The 23,182-nt window shown below is 29.2% G+C and overlaps 2 protein-coding genes and 2 non-coding genes across 5 annotated transcripts; 3 read left to right on the top strand and 1 right to left on the bottom strand.

The window, feature by feature from the left end:
* Window positions 1-4,492: 4,492 nt before the first annotated feature.
* LOC100500035 (uncharacterized) lies at window positions 4,493-5,166 on the bottom strand. Its single transcript, NM_001248988.3, has one exon. It carries the CDS (start codon window positions 5,146-5,148, stop codon window positions 4,843-4,845), a length of 306 nt encoding a protein of 101 aa, NP_001235917.1. The 5' UTR covers window positions 5,149-5,166; the 3' UTR covers window positions 4,493-4,842.
* A 7,350-nt stretch (window positions 5,167-12,516) lies between these two features.
* On the top strand, window positions 12,517-15,582 carry LOC100780453 (protein HOTHEAD). Of its 2 annotated transcripts, XM_041013325.1 has the most exons (6): window positions 12,517-12,709; window positions 12,786-12,911; window positions 13,127-13,771; window positions 14,018-14,415; window positions 14,684-15,219; window positions 15,336-15,582. In XM_041013325.1, exons 2-6 carry the CDS (start codon window positions 12,830-12,832, stop codon window positions 15,385-15,387), a joined length of 1,713 nt encoding a protein of 570 aa, XP_040869259.1. In that variant the 5' UTR covers window positions 12,517-12,709; window positions 12,786-12,829; the 3' UTR covers window positions 15,388-15,582. The 2 variants fall into 2 exon arrangements, with proteins under 2 accessions (XP_040869259.1, XP_006606089.1); XM_006606026.4 differs by having other exon boundaries at window positions 12,517-12,911.
* A 901-nt stretch (window positions 15,583-16,483) lies between these two features.
* On the top strand, window positions 16,484-16,577 carry MIR399C (microRNA MIR399c). The gene has a single exon (NR_126681.1). It is a non-coding gene; the product is annotated as a microRNA MIR399c (primary transcript).
* Window positions 16,578-19,625: 3,048 nt separating this feature from the next.
* MIR399O (microRNA MIR399o) lies at window positions 19,626-19,736 on the top strand. Its single transcript, NR_161751.1, has one exon. It is a non-coding gene; the product is annotated as a microRNA MIR399o (primary transcript).
* Window positions 19,737-23,182: the final 3,446 nt, after the last annotated feature.

The raw sequence follows: 23,182 nt of genomic DNA, 5'->3' as shown, positions 1-23,182 counted from the left end.
TTTTGTCATTGAATCTGATTGTCTTCAACTAGTTCAGGTGTAGCAGTCCAAAAAGAAGTCTCTAAACTCTTACTTTCGCAACATTATTGAGGATTGCAGAACACTCAGTATAGGGGTTAGAAATTTTGATATTCATTTTGTAAAAAAAACAAGGAAATAGGTTAGTTGATACTCTTGCAAATATGACTTTTTATGATATAGAAATTTTATGGATAGAGGATGCCCCACCTCAGGTGGCATCTTTTCTTTTATCTGATGTAATTTCTGCTTTTAGAAATGAATAATATATTCAGTTTCCACCCTAGAAAAAAAAAAGAATTTTAGGAGGGGAGAGAGACAAGTAGTGAGTTACATTTTAAATGAAAATTAGTTGTGAAAAATAGCTTACCTCTCTTTCAAATTAACTTTTTATTTCCTTTTCTCTTATTCTTCTCTTCTTATCAACAAATATAGTTGTTAATTTGTTAGTTTTTTTTTTTTTCTCTTATTGATAGGGAAGACAAGATGTGCTTATTTTCTGGTTACTACATTGGGGCTCATCAAACACAGTCTACGTTAGTTTGGGATGCTTCCTCCGGCAAAAATACCAAATAGGATTCTTTTTACAAATTATTTACTTAAATGGGTCTATTTTGAAATTATTTACTTCGTGAATCTGTTTTTTTATTACAAAGCGTCTCCTCGAAGGGCGCGTTCCCCGTAAAGCTGACACGTGACAGACTTGGGAAGCGTCCTGCGTACAGGCGCGACGAGACGCGCCCTGCATACAGGCGCGACGGGTCGTGTTGGGGATCCAAGCGCAATCCAGTTGGGTCGCACTTCATTTAATATTTTTTATATTTTATATATTATTTTTATTTAATATATTTTTATATTATTTTATTTATTTTTTATATTTTATTTAATAGTTTCTATATTAAATAAATTCTTAACATTATGTATGATTTTAAAGTCATAAATAATTTTTTATATTGTTTTTATTTACTATATTTTTATATTTTATATAATATTTATATATTAAATAAATCATTAATATTAGAAAAAAAATAAAGAAAATATTAAATAAAATATAAAATATAAAAAAGTAAAAAATATTAAATAAAATAATATACAAAAATATAAAAAATATTTAATAAAATAATAAAAAAATATTATTTTAAATAAAATTATTTATGACTTTAAACTCCAAAGTTAAATTTTAAAAAAAATATAACTTTTTTACTATTTTAGTAAAAAAAATAAAAATCCTAAAATGATTTATTAATGAAAATATCTTACACATATTCTTTCTGGCTATTTATTTATAATTTACCCCATTTGTTAATTTAGAAGAAAAAAAATATCCTAAAAGATCGTTTGGTCATCCTTGTCAGGAGTAGAAAAAATTATAATAGTTTGAATGTTCCAGTTGTCAAATTGGTGACGTATCTCAACCCAAATTTCCCTCAACTATAATCCCACTCTTACTAGCTTGAATGTTTTTATAATATTTTTTATATTATTTTATTTAATATTTTTTACTTTTTATACTTTATATTTTATTTAATATTTTCTTTATTTTTTTCTAATATTAAGGATTTATTTAATATATAAATATTAAATAAAATATAAAAAATATAGTAAATAAAAACAATATAAAAATTATCTATGACTTTAAAATCATACTAATGTTAAGAATTTATTTAATATAGAAACTATTAAATAAAATATAAAAAATAAATAAAATAATATAAAAATATATTAAATAAAAATAATATATAAAATACAAAAAATATTAAATAAAGTGTGACCCAACTGAGTCGCGCCTGGATCCCCAACACGACCCGTCGCGCCTGTACGCAGGGCATGTCCCAAGTCTGTCACGTGTTAGCTTTACGGGGAACGCGTCCTTCAGGAAAACGCTTTGTAATAAAAAAACAGACCTATGGGGTAAATAATTTCAAAACAGACCCATTTAGGTAAATAATTTTTAAAAAGAACCTCATTTGGTATTTTTGCCTGCTTCCTCCCATAACTTAGAGTCCATTCTCCTTAGGTATTATCTAGGTTGAGCCTCTTCTGCAATCTTTTCCGTAAATAAGAAAATTAAACTTTTATTTGTAATTGTCAAATTATCTCTTTTTATGGAGTGAGAAGAGAGGAAATTAATCTTAATAAATCTAAATAACCCCAATGACTTGAATACAATTTTAACTCTAACAATCATCACATTAGGCACTATTAATTTATTTTAAAAGTCATTTCACAATTACTTGCACAAATTATTATTAGATTAAAACAATTTAATATTTTTGCACTTAGTTCATCTGATGACATGAATATTCAAACTATAAATGAGCATCATACATTGAAATTACCAAGCCACCATCCTTAATTTTATTGAAATGATTGGGTCATGATGGTTACAAGTTATTCAACAACTTAATTCCTTATATGTATAACAAAAATCACCCAACTCTACTAACTTTAATCAAGTGAAATGTGCCGTTCTAGGTCCTTTCAAGGACAAACCTTGTCATTTCACAAAAGAAAATATATAATTTATATTCATACAATGTTAATGACAAATCTTATAATGTTGTCATTGTTAGAAATCGCTTCTAGCAACTGTGGATGATGACCAAAGAAATTGCGATGAGGGTTTGGTGTGATCAAATATGTGATAAAAAGATTGATCTAATGGTTGAAGATTATGATTCATCATGGACAACCTATCAATGTGGTCTACCTGAAATTAGTCTTTAAATTAACCTTTTACTTAATTTGTCAAAATTTCCTTTCATTCAAACCTTATTGATGTGATTTTTAAAAAAATCATTTAAAATTTGTGTGTGCGAGTCATTAATTTACGTAATATATATTTAATTTCTATTTATTTTGCATATAATATTTTTTAGGAATGTGCATATAATCTTAGGCTACCCATATTTTTCATCTTAAATCCTTATTGGATTAAAAAAAAACAGTGAATGAGTGTATAATTAATGATAAAAAGCATTGAAAATATCTAATTGAGAAAATGAAGTTTTACTCTTCAATATTTTAATTTATAATGTAATAAATTTAACCATGATAGAAAAGATGTATCCATGAATTCAAAACTAATATCAGTATTAAAATGTAAAACTTCTTTAATTTCTCTTGAAATATTTTATTCGTTCTTTTAATTTGTATCTTCCTTCGTTTTGTCAATTCCCAAATCAAAATGTTGACAGAAGTGTTTCAATCAAAAAGTCTATGAATTTATGATGGTTGATTCACAGTTAAGTTTCTTCTCCTAGCCGCATCTTCTTCTTGTTTTTTTTTTCTTTTTACTTTTAAGATAGAGTAATTTAAAAGATAATTAAAGTAAAATTATAAGTGTTGATTAGAAAATCAGCAATTACAATTAAACCATATACTTAATTACATATATAACTAATCATATAATTGTTCAAATATTTTAATAAATTTATAAGTATACTTTATATATTTTTTAAATGCGTTCCCCTTCTTTAAAGGAGGTAAATCCATTTTTCCAAACTCTTGTTCCTTGTCTTTTTCTTTTCAGAGATGAAACAACCGTTTCAAATGGCCGTTCAATTGGGGCAAGAGATAATCTTTAATTAGGGAAGAACGTATATCTTTGAAACAAATATCATTTGCTCTCTGTACTTAAATTTTCGAAAAATAATCATCCAACAATGGTATTTGGCATATGGTATGTTTTAGAGGAGAGAGCTTGACCACCCAATTTCTTATTTTCCCCTTTTTCAATATTTTTTTTTTCTTGATATGGTGAGATTTTTTTTATCAACAAATATTAATAATTAATTTATTAATTTTTTAATAAAAAATCCATACTTTTTTTTCTTTTCCTTACAGTCAAATCAATCTTATATTTTCAAATTCACAATCTCTCTTCTCTTCCCTTCAAATTCAAAGTACTCAACACTAAAAACTAAAAGTACACATCCTCTTCCCCAACCCCATACACCCACCAAAGAATCGCCCCTGTTCAGCTACTATCCTACACCCCTCCCCTCAACAAAAATAAATAAAATAAATAAACACAGAAAAATAGCTGCTGTTAACACATATATGATATACATAGCTATATATATCCAACGTACTATTACATCTTAAGAAATTCGAGACAAAGAGGGAAAAGAGTAAAAATTTATCCAAAGTTAAAGCATTCTCTCAAGTCACGAGCTTCAACATAAAATACCAACACAATTACTTGGATGTCATATAAACGAAGAACTATTGACAACACTCAATCATATCCACTTAGTATTGGATGAAACATGTAAGGTTTGATAATATGCGTGGAATTCTAAGTTCAAATTTTATTATGATCCTTGTTGCACAATTATATTTTTTACAACAATCAAGCACAAGATCTTTACATTGAATTCGCAAATAGATCTTATCAGTCGAGAGTTGAGACAGTTTTATTTTTACATACAAAATATTAGTATACCATTGGAGAATCCATGGCTGAACTGAACGAATCGAAACTGTATATCTTCATAACTTAATTATTCGTCAAGGGGTCACAATTCACAAACCCGAAGAACTGGTAGAGATAAATTAACACAAATTAGGAAGCTAAGCTACCAATTATGAACATATTTTCCTCCTTATACCTCTTTCCTGAGAAAATATGTATACGAAGACGTGTAACGGGACTAGACTAATAGCAATAGAATGAATCTTACAATTTAGGTTTAAGCCTAGTTGAACTATAAAAGAAAAGTTTACAAGATAAAGACTTGTGACTTATATACACTAGCTTCCTCTCGACACTAGTTGATATGAAATCTCCCGATCTACCTCTTCTAAAAGTTTCTTAGAATCTTAGTATTGGTGGATGGGGGTGATTTTGATGACAAGGCCAGGGAAAACATCATCGGGGTCATGGATATGCGGGTTCCGCTCCACGATAAACGGGTCATTGCACTTGTCACTGATTGTGTGCAGGGTCTCCCCTTCTCCCACAACGTATATTTCATCACACGGTCGTTGAAGGAGGTTGTTCCCTTTTATAGGCTCACCTTCTTCTGCTACGGTGCTTTCCCTTATTGACCCCAACAGTATCGTGGCCAACAACACCATGGCACAGTACCACGACGCTGAATCTGCAGCAGAGGAACCCATGTTCATGTTATCACAAATGGAGTTGAATAAACAAGCCTCGACTCTATATATATATATATACATAAGAATGTAATATAATGCGTATTTTAGTTGGGTAGTTTGCGTATGTAGTATCTTTGCCGTTTGCTTCGGGGGAAGTTGGATTCAACGACATGGGTTTTTGGCCGGGTTAAGCTCTGTTTCATGTGATGACTGATGACACAAGTAGTCATCATGATCTCTTCTTAATACGCTAAGGCTTTGGTTTGGTCTTAATTGGGGGTTTAGTTGAAATTTGTGGAGTGGATGAGGGTATAAATTTCAGCGTTGTGGGAATATTGGGCTTTGTGAAAAAACTGTGTGGGAACTGGGAAGAGTATTTTTTTCTTTCTCAATTTAACTAAAAAAATATTCAAATAATAATTTTTTAACATTATCATTTAATTAATTACATATCATATCATGCATGAGAAATTTGTTTAAATTATAATAATAATAATTGAAAAACTATTTCAAATGTAATGTCTGATTGATTGAAGATATAAACATTTTCTTAAACCCGTTTATCATATATATATAAATTTTTTACTCTCCCTTCTTTACATCATCTACCATATTACGTACGTTTCTCTCTATCTGTTGTATTGTTTCCGTCTTATTTTATATAAAAAATACTATTGGATAAATATAAATTTAATGTATCATTAGTTTTTGTGTTGAGTAAGAGGATGCTAGGTTGCGTACTCTAGCACTCAGGTAAACTGAATATTCGACGCGTTGGACTCCTCTTTTGTTGCCACCTAGATTCGTTGATCTTAACCTCCCCAGGATAGCTTGGTGGATGGCGAAAGTGGTTCAACGAGAACATGATATGAAATTGGATTATATAAATATACTATTTTTTATTTCGTCGTATTATTTATTATATTTTTTATTTTCTTTATTTTTCTGTTGTTTCTAATCCTTACACCCTAAAATAAGGTATACCATATGTCATTTTCCTAAGAAACACTATTAAATTAGGGATCCAGTCAAATATTAATTTATGAAATAACGTTTTCTAAATTAATGTTTACACGATAAATAATAACATCGGGGCCTAATTAGTTTAGGAAAATAATTCGAGAGAGCTGAATAAAAAATCATAATGATTCCATAGCCATCACCGGTCAATAAAGAACATTATCTTCTTTAAAGCATTGTTGAGAAGTCGTTTTGATACTATTAAGGCATAGTTTAAGACAAATTTTCGTCCCTTTGAATGGGTCATTGGAGAGTATGTCAAGAAAATTAAGATTATCAACCCAAACAATGTGAAGTAACCATTACTGCATTTTATTTGAGTAGGAAGTGCAAAAATACAAAATTCTCGATCCAAACAAAGGGATGTTCCAACAATTCCATTAGCATAAAGTGGGGTTGGAAAGGGAACATAAGAAATGGAGACAGGCGAGAGAAGTATCGCGTAATGCCATTGGCCTTCTTGAAGAAGGCCACTCGTTATTTCATAAATATGAATATAAATAAAAAAAAAATCCTACATAAATGGTGAATTCTTTCGGTTAAAATGTAAATAATATATATATATATATATATATATATATATATTAATTATTATCTAAATAAAAATTATTATAAGTTTATTAACTTTTATACACTAATGAAGACATATCATATAATATAAAGATATTTTATACAAAAATGAGATAATTAAATTTGGTCTGAATAACAAAATATGAATAATTATGATTTAATGTTAAAAAGTCACATAATTTTTTTAAAAATTTATATGAAATTAAATTTAACCATTAATATTTAATTATAGGATTCATATTTAATCTTTTTACTCTTATATATATTAAAAAATATATTAAAGATGGTTTTATTTATTTATTGATGATGTAAAAAAATTAACTAATAATACATGACAATTAAACTATGACTTTTGTTTCTTAAAACTCTATCCTTTACAAAATAATTTAATGATTTATTGTTTGATTAAATTTTGTTCGTATATATTTTTAATGAAAAATAAATTATTAATATTAACATTATAAATCTATACTAAAAAATGTGTTATAATCATCGTATCATATATTAATTTTTTATACTAACATAATTATTTATTGACATAAAGTCTCGGTATTTATATTAATAATTTAATTTTTGTTAAACAAAATCTACACGGGCAATAATAAGCCAAATAATAAATCATTAATATAATAAATTGAGTTTTTTTTTATTATATACTACATTTTGTTCCGTTCATTTTTGCTCTATGCAAAAAATAGAGCTCTGACTTTTTTCAATAATAAATGTATGATTGCAAAAGATGTGTTACCAAGACAAGACAGATAAAAATACGACCAAATCCAATTTAAATGATCAACCGAGTTCTTGTTAGTTTTGACGGTGAAATATTAATTATGCTCATTTTTTAAATTAAAAATGCTCGTTTTAATTTTAATTATACATAAAGTTGAATTGCAAATAATAGTTAAGAATTAGTTTTAAAAAATTATACTTTTAGTTCTACTAAGTAAAAAAAGTTTATGCACATAAAATATAAAATAATTTTATATTATTATTTAATTATAAATTGATGTGTATATTAAATTTATTAATTTTTATAATAATTATTTTAAAAGTCATATAAATAATGATTTAAGATTAAATGATAATATAAAACTATTTCACATTATTAGTACATAATCATTAAATTTATATATTTATTATGCAAATTAATTTCCTTCATTTTTAATTATACAAGTTGCATATGTTAAACTTTTTTTTTGTTAAAATATATATTTTTCATTCTCATAAATATGAAAATATTCGGAGTTCATTTCTATAAACTTTTAATTCATTTTTTCGTTCTAATAAAATTAAAATGTGTCATTTTCTTTTTGAAAAATTTAAACATTTAAATTTATGTGTATTATTTTTTTAAAATTAAGTGTATGCATAATTAATGTAAAAAAATATCATATTTATATCAATTATTTATATATAAATGATGTAAAAAGTCTTCATTTCATGTTAGAAATTCACGTGAAATTATGTCTAAATCAAATCTGAAGCATTTCAATTTTGTAAGCATGAAAAACACATTAAAAATTTTGTAGGATGAATTTTAAACATTTTTGTATTTATGGGAAACAAAAATATATTTTAATAATTTTTTTCTTTTACAATTAATTAAATATCTCCTTCCTGGCAACGGAAAACTGACACGATAGAGTAAGAGTGTAAATGGTTGAGAGTGGATTGAATTTCGTCTAATTTTGAATTCAATCCAAATAGACTTTAACTTTTTGTTTTATATAATTAAAAAATCACGTAATAAATATAATCGAATTAAAACATTTGGTAACAATAGATAAGATATCGTTACTTTTTTTTATCTAAATATAATAAAAAATATTGGTAAAAAATATAACTAAAAATAATAATAAACACAACTATATTAAGACATTTGATAAAAACTAGATAAAATCATTAGAAGATAAAAAATAATGAAAAATAAAGAAAAAACTTTAAAACAAATGAACGGTAAAACTGAACCCCAAAGCTGGGTGCAAAACTGAAAGCAACTATGCTTTTGGTAGCATTGAAAAACGTTTTTGATGATTTATGATAATTTGTATTGTAGGAGACGACTTGTGCGGAGGCCTTGAGGGGTTGGCAGACTTGGAGTGGGAGTGTGGGGGCAATTTGACCAAGTCATTTGAATTTTGAGTTTATCAATAAATAGCATTAGCTATTTTATTTGGCACCCATTTTCTTGCTTTTAATATGACCCAAAAGAAAAGATTGATTCTTCCTCAATGATAATTTGTGCTTTGAACTTCCACATAAAAAGATCGCAGAGACTTTAGTAAGAAGAAAGTGCATTAGTGGTTTAGACGTGAATGCAGACAAAAAAAAAAGAGTAGGTTAGACGTGACACTGCGATGTATGATAGGCGGCGCAAAAATGAATGATTAAAATTAATTTTTTTAAAATGATAATGCAAAAATGTAAACTTTAACCATTACAAACTTAGAAAAACAATGCAAAATGCAAGACACAAGAAAATAAATACTTAAAGGAGGAAATTGATGTTTTATGTATTTTGCAGTTCTGTTGGGTGTTTGACATACTAAAATTAACCTTGATGTAATTTTAAGAATTTTTTATCATTTAAAACTATTTCAACTATTATCTTTATAAACTAAACTATTTTAATTATGATTTCTCATGCGAAATAGCATAAATCACTTAATTTCACTCCTAATTCCTTTAAAGCTAAACCAAGTAATTTGTGTTAAGAATAAAGATGCATAAATAAAGGTAAATAACATCATTCTATCCTTAGACATAATTACCTAGAAGCACTTTTAAGTTCTTAGGGTAAAAATATTTTTCAATGATTTAAATCCTGTAACATACATGTGAATGAATGGTCAAATCATAAACAAAGAAATAAACTTAGAAAGGAAGCAATAATATTGAAATAACATTATATGGATAGTAAAGATGATTACATCAAAGAGTGTTTGGTAATCAAGCCCTAACAATAGGTAATTTAGTTTCTCATAGTCATGAGAGACTAAAAACAAAAGATGAAACAAAGGAAATGGAAGAAGAGCTCTCAAGTGAGTGCTTTGCTCTATTTCGTGCCCTTGCTGATCAACTCCCTCCAAAAAGCATAGTGCTCACCCTTTTATAATCTTCAAAACGTTGCACAATCATGTTTTTCGAAAATGATTGTGTGCTAAACCTGCATGTGCACACATGTAAAGTACAACTGTCTTAAGTGACCACATGCTAAGCCTCCAATCGTGAGCTTAACACCCATGCTCAATACAATTGACTTTTAGCTTGACCTTACGCGTTGAGCATGCACTGGCACGCTGCTTTAATTCTTCAACATTTTCCAAACCTCTGTCGCTGTGTTAAAATTCTACAAAAAAAAAAAACCAAAACACTGTAATTCACTGACTTTAGCATTCTTGGGATAAAAACTTAGAAGAAGCTAAATTCCTATCTTTTTAAGTCAAAAGAAGCATTAAAGATAAAAAAATTAGATAATTATTATGTAATTTAAATGTACAAACTAAGTATGCATAACAATTATCAGGTATATACTTAAAAAAAAGGACTGGCAGTTGCTTCCTGCACTTTATTTTTAGCTTTTGGAACACCTAATTCGAAATATAAAATTACATTTCAAAATGAAAATATAGGAGGTGTAATAAAGGGTGCAGGAAGTAATATGAGAGGTGCAAGAAGTAATTGCCTATAGCACTTTGGGATGAGTTATCTCAATGTGCCGTATTGGACCTCAACTCAAATCCAGTAAACAATTGATTTTTTTATGGATAAATATTATAGTTTGTTAATTTTATTAAAAACATCATTGAGAATTCAAATTTGTTATCTCTCCTCTCTTCTCTCTTCTCTTTTCACTTTTTTTCGGACTAACCTATGAACAATTGATTATTAAAATGTTTTTTCCTCGGATAATTTAAACACGTGTTAAATAAATGCTTTAGTCTTTAAAAAAAAATGAATTATAATATTTTAATTTTTAAGAAATATATATAGTAATTTTGTTATAATCAATTAACTTTAAATGATTACTGTCATAATAAAAGAATGTATAATCTATTGTGAAAAATGACGAGAGATACTCTTACTGTATTTAAATAAAAATAGAAGTATTTTATTTCCCATGTACCAAAAAAAAAAAGAAGATCAAACTTAGAGACTTTTCTTGCAAAAGTAACAAACAAAACTACGTAATTTGGCCTTTGTTAATGAAGTTAGTATTTTTTTTCCCCCATACTCTAGTAATCTAGTATTCATGGTACATCGAATGCCAAAGGCAGAAACATTGTCGATTAAAATGAAAGAAAAAAACGTGAAATGCAAAATGGTTAAGTTATTATTAGCTTACGCCCAGAAGCAAGACAGAGATTCACGGACCCACCTGGCTGGACCACTTTTTGTTCTTCGCATGATTTCTCTCACAAGTCACAAAATGTATATATGGCTATATATTTAACTCTAAAATGAACTTATTAATACATCCAAATTACTGTCTACATCAATACCCTAAAAATTTTAGTGGATAAAGTCAGTAGCAGAAACATAGAGATCTTTCAGAAGCTGGTGTCCTGATTCAGAGTGTAGAGACATACTCTTAAGCAATCCAACCTTTCATGTAAGTTTTGTTGGAAGACAAGCCAATGTTGTGACTTATAGCCTAGGTAGGGTGGCAACATTTCATTCTTGCCTTCATTATTATCATCATATCTCCTCTTGTATTGCTGCTTTGATTATTAATGAAATGTCATAAGCTTATTACTTTTAAAAAAAATCAATACCCTTAAAATCTGAGGCCAAGTACGTATTTGCAATTTTATTATTCATAATTTTAAAGTCAATTATGTTAGTGGTTAAAGATGCTTGTATATTGAGAAGAGTAAAAATGAGTGATGTGTATAATTGAATTCCATTGAAAATATATTTAAAGAGTTGCTCAATTGTGGATGCTTTTAGATGTAACTTACACAAGATTCATGAGATTGAGATTGACATAAAAAAAAATCTTTGATATTATAAATTCAACGTTTCATCAACTCTTATGTTATCACTTTTTTTTTTTCTATTTAAGACTTTGGTATTCAAATATTAGATTAGACATTAAACCAGTTTAATTCGAGCTTGATATGACCATCATACAAATAAAATAGAATCTAAAAATTCCCTTAAAAAATCTCTAAAAATTAGTTTGTGTTAAAAACATCATATATGTTCTGTGTTGGAAGGAATAAAAACTCTACAAAGAAATATAATGCTGGATTATTCTAGAAAAATAAAATGTTAGATATTGTTTCAATGTGAAGACCATAAAAAATTTGTCGTAATAAACTTACATTATAGTTCAAAGAAATCACATTTAAAATTGACACATTAATTATTAAAATAAGAGTTAAATGACTAAGTATTGTTAGTATAAAATGTTTTACGTTGTCAATCAACAAAAAAAGTCATTAGTAGTATATTTTAAAAACAATTATTATTAAAAAAATAACAAACTCATGTACACAATGATTTATGATTAGATGATGATATAAATTTGTCAATATATAGACTATTTACTCTCAAATTAATAGATATCAATATACTTTTAACAAAATGAAATTTAAATAGTTTTTCGGCGTATTACATGGGTTCATAGCAGAGTCATTATCAAGTAGAATTTACAGATATTGTGTTAAGAATGTAAGTTAACTTAATTTGTAAGAAAGGTGTTGGATAAAAAAATACTTTCACTGTCGTGTTTTTATTTTCCCTATAGTCTTGAGAGTTCATATAAACTCTTTCGTTATGCGTGTGATACAACAATAAAGTTGGCTGTTATATTTTTGGTTAAATTAACAAAAGTTATTTTGACGCATAATTTCGAAGATCCAATTGACGTCACTGTCACACTTCATGCATTTCGACAAGTTTCAAGAACACTTAATCTTTGTATGAAATGAAATGAGACGCAAATTGAATGTAGTTGAACAAACATAATTTATGTGCAAGAGCAAAGGTTAGTGCATGAAGTAGTAGTGACTTCAATTTTCTGGTCATAATATTATATAAAGGGGCTTCGATTCTTTGGGAAGACATGCAGATTATTCAAGTTTCTAACAAGTGAAGACAGACATCAATGAGTTGGGTGTACGAGCAATTTATATGTGCATTTCTTGTTGGGTGCACGTTCCTTAGTGTATTATCTCATCCTGATAAAGGTAATGCTTTGTTGTGAAGTTCCATATTGTTACAAAGTTGATTTTATTACTAGTTTCTAATCGATTTCTTCAAAGAATTGAAAATAGAAAAATGAGAACAACTCAGAAGTTTCTTTTGTTTAGTTGGTCTGATTGATAGGTAGGTAGGCAATGTCTCTAGGGAACTCATTTTACATCATTCATTTTCTTTGAAATCTCTCTCTGTGTCCATGCAGCTCCAAAGTACACATTTCTAAGAGAAGCAGCATCTGCTCCACAAATCTTAACTTATGATTACATAGTGATTGGTGGAGGAACATGTGGGTGTCCACTAGCAGCAACTCTCTCACAAGGTGCAACAGTCTTAGTCCTTGAAAGGGGAGGCTCTCCTTACACAAACCCTGAGCAAATCAACATAAATAACTTCGTGAATTCCCTCGCTGACATAAGCCCTTCATCATTTTCCCAGCCATTTATATCCAGAGACGGGGTCCTCAATTCGCGGGCCCGTGCCCTTGGTGGTGGCTCTGTCTTGAATGCAGGGTTCTATTCAAGGGCTAGCTCCAAGTACATAGTGGATTCTGGTTGGAATGAAACTTTGGCTAAGGACTCATATCAATGGGTTGAAAAAAAAGTGGCCTTTGAGCCCCCTATGCTGCAGTGGCAATCAGCAGTGAAGGATGGTTTGCTTGAAGTAGGTGTGTTGCCTTACAATGGTTTCACTTTTGATCATTTATATGGGACTAAGGTTGGAGGGACAATTTTTGACAAGGAGGGTAACAGGCACACTGCTGCTGATTTGTTAGAGTATGCTGATCCCAAGAGGATTTCCGTTTATCTCCATGCCACAGTGCAGAAGATACTATTTAAGTATAACACAGGTAAAGATTTAAGAATATATAGGTCTGTTTAAATAAACTTTTCTATAATTACTTGTAAGATAAGAAAGAATAGATTGAACCCTTTTTATAGGTTAAAATCAACTTATTATGTACATATTGACTTAAATTCTTTTTACTTCTTATTTTCTTCTTCGATAAGCGTTTATCAAAATGGGGTTTAGTTCATTGTTCTGTTATGAATTTTAGACGCCTAGACTGATGTTAATGTTTTTGAATTTTTTACAGAAAAAAGAAGGCAACAAGCTTATGGAGTAATTTTCAAAGATGCATTGGGGGTGATGCATAGAGCATACCTAAGCACAAAAGGAAAAAGTGAGATAATCTTATCAGCTGGTGCAATTGGAAGCCCACAGTTGCTGATGCTGAGTGGGATTGGTCCTGCTAACCATCTTCAGGCTCATGGAATCAAAGTGGTTTTGGATCAGCCCTTGGTGGGTCAAGGGATGGCAGATAATCCATTGAACGTTCTATTGGTTCCTTCCCCTGTGCCTGTTGAAGTCTCTCTGGTCCAAACAGTGGGCATCACTAAGTTTGGTAGCTTCATTGAAGCAGCCAGTGGATTGAGCTTGGGCCATTCTTGGTCTGAAAGGCTTCAAGGGATTTTTGAATTTGTGTCAAACCAGGTCAGTATCCCATTTGCACCTTGTAGCCTGAAATAACTATTTGGGCTTTACATTGGATGTCTCATACTTCGATATAATATCTAGTCCTCGACATAAGACTAAACATGTAAACATTTACTTAAAATTACATTAACTGATAGTTAAACGCATTCAATGGGAATCCAAAGAAACACTTAATCCCATGTATTCTCTCTTAGATCTCAACACTTGAAGTTAAAAAAAATTCTTATAAAGGGTACTTACTGTTAAATTTTTATCTCATTTGAAGTCTGGCCAGCCTTCCATGTTTCCCCCAGTTGCAGACACCATTAGATCTTTAGCAAATCCAATTCTCAAAGGAGGAGTGCTACTTGAAAAGATCATAGGACCACGGTCCACGGGTCATTTGGAGCTCATAAACACAAACCCCAATGATAATCCATCAGTTACCTTCAACTATTTTAAGGACCCAGAAGACTTAAGGAAGTGTGTTGAAGGCATGAGAACCATCATAGATGTGATAAACTCAAAAGCATTCTCAAAGTTCCGCTACCATAACATGCCGGTCCAATCTCTAATAGACTTGATGTTGCACTTGCCAGTGAACTTGAGGCCTAAACATGCTAATGCTGCCTTTTCTTTAGAACAGTATTGCATAGACACTGTGCTAACAATTTGGCATTACCATGGGGGGTGCCAATCTGGTAAAGTTGTTGATCATAATTATAAGGTTATTGGTGTGGAAGCTTTGAGGGTAATTGATGGATCCACTTTTCATCGCTCACCTGGTACAAATCCTCAAGCTACTGTAATGATGCTTGGAAGGTAAGTATTGGCACATATCAACCAATATAGATATTGTATTTGATAATGATAATGATTTAAAATACATTTATTGCCTTACTCTTTCGATAATTATTTTTGGTACAATTTTTTTACAGGTATATGGGAGAAAAGATTATAAAGAAAAGATTCTTCCATGGGCGGAAGTGAAGGGATCAATTGTCTGGGTGGTCACTTGGACATTTCTTGATTTTCTTCTGAATGCTGTCTGTTTATAAGAGAAAACTTTCTCTGTTTTCTTTTGTACGACTACTCTGTAATTTCCATTATAAAATTGCCTTTTGATATAATAGTTTTTGGAGAGAATTTTTTTATACTTTTTAGAGTTGACATTTGACAATGTAATGACATATATTGATAGATCGAATTTAAAATAATATAATGAAATTCGAATCAAATCTAACAATGTTTCACAGTCCACTAAAAACAAAATATGTGAAGAGGTAAATAAAATGGAGTTAACCAGTTTTTTTTTATCTTATAAACGATTGATATAATTAAAAAAGTCAAAATGTTAACCAATATCTTAAGTATTGGTTAAAAATTTAAAACAGAAATATTTTTATTGTGAGAGAAAAAGTTCATGATCTTTTTTATTTCTCTTATAATTTATATAATGAATATTTTTTGTTTTAATTTCTTAATCAATATCATAAGAATTCTGAGTACTAATAACCATTAAAAAAATTGTAGAAACTATCTATTAAGAGAATTGCATTAATACTAAAGAGTTGTTTAACTCCGTTTTATTTGAGTTAGATAACCCATTTTTTTATTTATTTTCAAAGGACACAAACTCAACAATATAAAATGCTAGTTGGACTTAACAAACGTTGAATAGCAGGCAAACTGCATACACAGTAGTTTTAAGTAACAGAATAAGACATGAGCATATGCATATGCTCTGCAACATCTGGTACCCCAAGCCCATGTACCTTCACAAAATGGAAGAAGCATCAAACTTTCTCCAACTTTTCCCCAAAAGGCAGGTGAAGATAAAGAGCAAGAATCCGTTGTTCAGAAAGATCACTTTCAGGACTTGGGCATGAAGGTAAATCATCTAGTCATGAACTTGGGTATGAAAACTCTTAAAAGATATTCACAGCATAAGCCTCAGGCATATGCTTTTGATTATTAGTTTATTCCATGTCCTGTGCTTAAGTTGAAGAGCTTATAAATTGGAATGTTCAAGGAACGTTGTGTGCAGCCGCAAGAGCCGAGCTCCCACTTGATATAGTGAATAAGCAAACCAGCTATAGGGCTTCTCTTTATTGGCAGGAAATTATCATGACCACTTCATCAGATATCTTGCCAAAGGAGAGTTGCCCTGTTGCTGCTTTAGCTTAATATTTTGTAATCTTCAATGCCATGCTATGTTAATTCTAGAGTAGTATGCAAAGGAATGAAACTATTTGCATCCATATGTTCATCTTCCTCTTCTTTTTTTCCTTTTTTTTTTTTATTTCGCAAGTTTTTTCAAAGAAAGCAAATAATGTGATTTTCATGACACTAATCTAATTATTTTAGTCAAATTAGGTTCTAAGCCAGTCAAATGTATTAGACATTAACTTAAAAACCTTGTCAATTACATTTAATATCAAAGCAGTCACAGACTCACAGTGTTGAAAACCCACAATTTCATCCCCTTTTTGGTTTTCAGCATGAAGCAGATCCAGAAATGGATAAATAACAAAAAAAGTTGTTGTAACAAACTTGGAGAAAACCCAAATTGTGAGGCTGGGAGAGCAGTGAAACAAGATTAATAAAAGGGGAGTTTCCTCTAAAATATTACTATTGTCTGTTGAAAGATACATTTGATAGTGTGAAACTGATTTATTGAAGCTCTCAACAATGCCATAGCCTATAGGCTATAGTATATATAATACTCTTAGTGCCAAGATTTTTTATTTCGTGTCGAAAATTTTGCATGTGTATTTACATTATTTAATGTCTGATTGTATTTTTATAAAAGAAAATTAGTTTTAATTAAAAATGTGTTTAAAACTTTTAAGATAATCATATATGTTAGTAGTTTATGTTTCTTTTTTCATACTTAACCGTAGATACTAAAACTATTATTATTAGAGAAAACATATAGAAAACAAACATCATAAAAAAAATTGTTTAGAAACTAAAAGTATATATTTAAAAAAAGTTAAGGAATAAAAGCATATTTAATTATTTAAATTAAATTTAACTCAAAGTACCCAGACCTAAGTTCAGTTGAGGAATAGAATGTGTCTTAAATCCCCTTAATTCTAGTATTAGAAAAATTAGCTAGTAATATATTTATTAACATAGTTTTTACATATACTCTTTATTATTGACTTAAATTTATTAAAAAATTTAAAATCTTCTAAATATTATTCCTTATTTAATAAGTTTCATTCCTAAATTTCAGTAAAATTTAATTAATAATATAAAATAATTAAAAAATATATCTCAGCAAGTATCTTCCTATGACCTATACTCTTCTTCCAACAAGGAAAACACATTGAATAGTCAAATGAGACATTTGTGGTCCCGCGGCCCATCATAAGTCTTATGAGTAAATGAGACTTTTATATGTTTAATTTATATTACCAATTTTTGTTACGCAATTTTGTAGATTTGACATTTTTTAAATATTGGCACTTGGCAGTATATATCACTTACTCTAAACATACTCTTGACTGTTTGTCTTGCATTTCTTCCATATCAAGTCCCTAGAAAAACAACATAACAAAAATAAAGATTTTAGATGCAATGAGATGGAGTTCATTCTATCATTTATCATTTCACTCCATTACAATTTAAATTCTATTTTACTCCACTTTTTTTTTTTTTACTGGAATATTTTACTCCACTTTGTTCCATCACATTTCACTAATACAAACATACTCTCGAGATAAAGTTAAGATTGGAAATTAATGAGACACTTTACATTAAGGAAGTATAAATATATGTATGTGTGTGTGAGGATATGCTTCATGTCATGACATGAAGCATATTTTACCAAATCATAGGATCAGAAAAGGGTTTCCATTTAAATTTCTAGATCGGTGGAAAGCTAAAGATCATTGAGTGAGTACTTATATCAGATCCGTTCTACAAAACAAAAGAGATTAATGAAGAACAAGGACAAGATGGACGAGCCAATGAGAATGAGCAGCTCCCAGGGTATCCATAGGCATAGCATAATTCTGAAGCATATGCTAATAGCTCCACTGGATTATACCATTTCTAGAACAGCCTGAGTTTCCTATGAAGTTTAATTACTAAGTTCTCCTCCAAAATCAGTCATAACTAGTAAAAAGATGAATTCATTCAGATAGCAAATCAGTGATAAGGCATCCCTTTATTGGCAGGCAATGGTGATTGGGTCAGCAGTGCTAGTCAGTCCAGGAAGCCATAGTGAATTGCCCCACAGAATAAATTTTGAAGTTACTAAATAGAGACATTGATGAAAAATTGCAGACAACTCTTTTTAAAAAGACCTTGTTAAAAAAATATACATGTGATGTGCAAGTCTCACCACCTTCTTGGATGAGCCAATAGCCAAGTGCTTGCTTTTGAATTAACCTGTTTCCAACCAAGTATATATGAGTTCAAACTTTAAAATCAATCTAGCAAATAATTTGTGAAGTTTCAGCACTTCAGTTTCAACTTATAACAATATTTGTATATACTTAATATTGTTGTAGCTAGCCAAATTATCGGTTTTTATTGGTAGAATAGTGGGATTTTTTTATTTGATGTCTCTTCCATGCAATGCCTAAAATTCGGTGTGCTAGGTCTTTTACAGTATTATGATCCGGCTTTTGTCGTCAATCTGTTTGTGAGACAAGATGTGAGCCATTTTTGAAATGTTACAACTTACAATGTTACTGAGTTATCTTTTCTGAGCCACTGGTATAAAAGATAAGGAATCATGCATGATAACGATGGGGGAAAAATAGTTGCCTTAGCTAGCTGTATTGCATAAAGAGACACAAGCGCAACAAAAAATCAACTTTGCCTAGGAAATCTTGTAGAAGTTCATTAAAATCTATCAACACGGAATATGTTTAAATAGAAGTCCCAAACTTGCTGATGCAGGAAACATTGAAAGCAAACACAAACTTAAAAGAAAGAATAAGACATGACACAAGAACCTTGATGTCAGTTTCTTTTCTCCACTTCTCTCATTTAAAGTATCAGGAATCTACAATTTTATGGGCCTCAAGTATGAGCGAATGTCAGCAAATGAAAGCAGCATTGAGTGGATATTCATGGCATAAACCTCAAGCATATGCCAATGTTATATAGTGGTTTATTCCTTCTTCTAAGCTATAAAAACTGCTCAAGGCTCAAGTATCTCAAGCAAATCAGAGGCACCAATTCGAGTTGAAAACTGTTTTAGTGAGCAAATCAGCAATAGGGCTCCTCTCTCCTGGCATGCAGACAGACATTATTTTGGTAGTTACCTACCAAAAGTTGGTATTAACAACATGCCAAGGGAGAGTTGCCCTGTGGCTGCTTTAGCTTAATCTCATGCATTGGTAGCAAATAAGAGGGTAATGCAAGGTTAAAGGAAATGCATATCTTTAGCCTAACATGCTTATGAGTGTAAGGTTGATTTTTCTACAGCATTTTCCTAGTGTCACGTAAAAGCTAATAACATGTCGTGAAAGATGCTTGAGAATGTGAGTTTCCACTTTCCACCAATGTGTTTTCAGGGTATTTTGCATTCGACTCCAAAATTGTAAGCGCTATTTTATTTCTAAACTTGGTGTTTTTTTAAATAAGTTGAACTAAATGTGTATGCAATTTGAACATCTTACACTATTTTCACTCGAATTTTTATAACATATTTCATTAATCATTTTTTTATTTCCTTTCATTACATCACTTGTATTATTTTACATTTTTATTTCTTCTCTTCCTATGTCTCTTCTTGTTGATTGTAAGATTTGTTGTGGAAAAAAGTATTGGCAAAAAGTAGCATTACTCATCACTATTCACTAATATGATCATTTTTAGTGACTAGTCCTAGATATTTTTAATTAAGAGATCAATATATTCAGCTTTATTTGATGATAAAAAAATGTGTTTGAAAAGCTTTGACACGAGTAATCATTTTTGTGTATTTTATTTATCATTCACATGAGTTTGTTTAAAAATACTCTAAGAAGAATGTTTTACTTTTCCTTTCATTCATTAATTAATGTTTAATTAGGCAATTCAAGAGCAAAAAGGGATTGATGAACTGAGTAATTAGCAAATCACAAATTCTCAGAATAGTTTATAAACACTTGAAAAATATATTTATAATAAAAAAATGCTAATCATTAGGATTGTTTTTATTAGTATATTAACTTTATTTTTTAACAGAAAATAATTTGTTAATATAACTATTTTAAATTTAAACTAATGATGCAAGTGTATCGATTCTCTGCTTGCAGTGTTGCCTTTGCAGCCAAAAAATACAAAAAGAAAAAGGAGAGAAAAAATATATAAAGAAAAATTAAAGTTAGATAATGGATAGAGATGGAATGGCTGTACAGAGACTGTATAGAGGATGGTTGATCAAACTCATCATATTCATGAACAATTTTATTCATATAAATTATTAATATATACTATCGGTATACCGTACTATATAGTATAATATATTATACTAAGAAAATAGATACATCAGTGTAAAGTAATTTCATTATATCATCCAATTACAATAGTATGTCAAAATTAAAAATAGGCTATTATACCTTGAAAATCTGCTGGTAGTATGTCAAATTTGTACTAACAAACATTTTTCTTATTCAACTAGTAAGAGTATTTTTTTATAAAAAAAAATAGGCTATTGAATGGTAATTTAAAACGGTTTAAATTGATAGTGCATCAACATTAAATTATATGGATTAACATTATTTGATGTAAAAATAGGTTGTATATCAATAGAATAAAATAATTTTATATCATTATTTAACCACAAATTATTATATAATAAAGTGTTAACTTTTATAATAACTAATTTATATTCATGCTTAAGAAGATGACTAATTAATTAAAGTTAACTTTTGACTTAATAGTCACAAAACACACTTTTGCTTCAATACACGCCTCAATCTGCACTTTAGTGTAAGTTAATCATAGGTAACAATAATTAATAGTAGTAACAGTTCTTTAGATACAAGGTTAGAAGCTTTTTTTAAAAAAAATTTACAGAAAAAAAATTTATATTTCCAGTAAAAAAGATCTTAAAAACACTTGTAGCTTGTATCCAAATAGACCTTATAAATAATATTTTAATTTGCAATTCGTTTTCTTTCTATCTTTTTCAATCAAAATTAATTAGGCGCAAATCTTTAAAAAATATAAAGAATAGTTCCCCCATCCAACTACCAGATTTTAAAACAGTCCCCAATTGAGGACTTCAACCCTTCAAAGTGGACCTATTCATATTCAAAGAAAAAAAAATCTTGGACAACTTTATTTTACTAACATCTAACTATCTTTTTTTAGAAACTATTAATTAACACCTTAAAGTATACCTTGAACATAATATAAAATAAAAAATACCTTCAAACGTTTTAAGAAGTTTATGAAGATTAATAGCCTTAACCGTCAATAATTGAACTTTATTGATAATTGACTTCCTTTATTTCAAAATATATATTCTGTCTAAAAAAATATATATATATTTTTACCTCAATTACCATTTGTTACATTTGATTTCTAAAAGTTTTCCGCATTTTCTTTGTCAAAATATATTAAATTGATAAGCTTCGTATTGCGAAAATAGTGGTTTTTCATTGTTTTTTTTTAAGTGTCTAGTTTTAAAATTTTCTAGATAGATAATATAACCAGCTCACATATTTTAATCCGGTATGATATTTTTCCAATCACATCTTTCAATCCATTCTATCCAACCAGACTGCATTTTTAATAAAATTTCTTTTATTAGAAAAAACAAAGGTTAAAATATTTGATTCCTGCACTGTCAGTAGCAAAAAACAGGGGAGGAGGGATGATGAAAAAAATCAATAAAGAATTTTAGGTGAAGATGAAAAACTAATTAAAAGTGACGGAGCCCACATATAAGGGAAAGTGAGGAATTACAAATGAAAAGATGAGTTAGAGGTGAAGATTCCTTCTACTAAAGAAAGCTTGCATTTTGGACAGCTCAGTTGTAGCCTTGTAGAGAGATACATACAAACTCGTCTTTCTGTGAAAATTAAAATTAGCACACTTTCATTGGATTTATGTGTATCCTTATCCAACTGGACTAGAGGATACACTCACTCTCCTTTCATTCCTAAATCTAAAAATGTTGTAAATATTAAAGTCTTTTTCTTTTCCCCTCATAGTCATAGCAAGCTGGCATTCATGAGTAGAAAGAGTAAATACAAACCTATACCACTTTCTCTTTTATGTAGTAACACCCAACTTCGATTTCTGCTTTAAGACCATGTCCTTAATTTGAAATGGCTTTCCATAATCCAGAAGCATATGTCTTGTGTAAATACTTATAAGATATTTTTTTAATAAGATAAATGTAAATAATTATAAAAGATAAAAAGAGAATAAATTAATGCTAATTTTACTTATTTTATCTTTTTAAATTTTATTGTTTTAATTTTTTATTATCATTTTTAATAAAATTTATAGAATTTTTTGTTTGAGAAAATATTAGACTATTCCTCCACGGAACAAAATTTGAATCCGTGGGTGCCTGCATCTTTCTAAAATGATAGGTGCGTACCATAATTTCACCAAACAAAAAAGGAAATGAAAACTATTGGATCAGAAGAAATGGAATAAAAATAATTTCAAAAAGTAAGCTCAGCTCGATCAAGCTGTCCCAATGTCGAATGTCCATCTCCATCCATCGTTCAGAGCATTATTTTTGCAGTACTATTTTTAGTAGTCTTTATTTCTTTATTGGTGCAACTACGTGAAACTTTAGGATATTTTGAAAATAATT

This window comes from Glycine max, chromosome 20 (assembly GCF_000004515.6).
Source record: "Glycine max cultivar Williams 82 chromosome 20, Glycine_max_v4.0, whole genome shotgun sequence".
NCBI classification, from domain to species: Eukaryota; Viridiplantae; Streptophyta; class Magnoliopsida; order Fabales; family Fabaceae; genus Glycine; species Glycine max.
Note: the sequence above shows the minus strand (reverse complement) of the source record. Positions and strands in the feature narration are given on the sequence as shown.

What these genes read in the sequence shown, in the direction of transcription:
- LOC100500035 (NM_001248988.3), bottom strand. Translation starts at nt 5,148, where the DNA reads ATGAACATGGGTTCCTCTGCTGCAGATTCAGCGTCGTGGTACTGTGCC.
- LOC100780453 (XM_041013325.1), top strand. Translation starts at nt 12,830, where the DNA reads ATGAGTTGGGTGTACGAGCAATTTATATGTGCATTTCTTGTTGGGTGC. An exon ending in ACTATTTAAGTATAACACAG is followed by an intron (nt 13,772 to 14,017) that starts GTAAAGATTTAA and finishes AATTTTTTACAG; the next exon opens with AAAAAAGAAGGCAACAAGCT. An exon ending in TTGAATTTGTGTCAAACCAG is followed by an intron (nt 14,416 to 14,683) that starts GTCAGTATCCCA and finishes TCTCATTTGAAG; the next exon opens with TCTGGCCAGCCTTCCATGTT.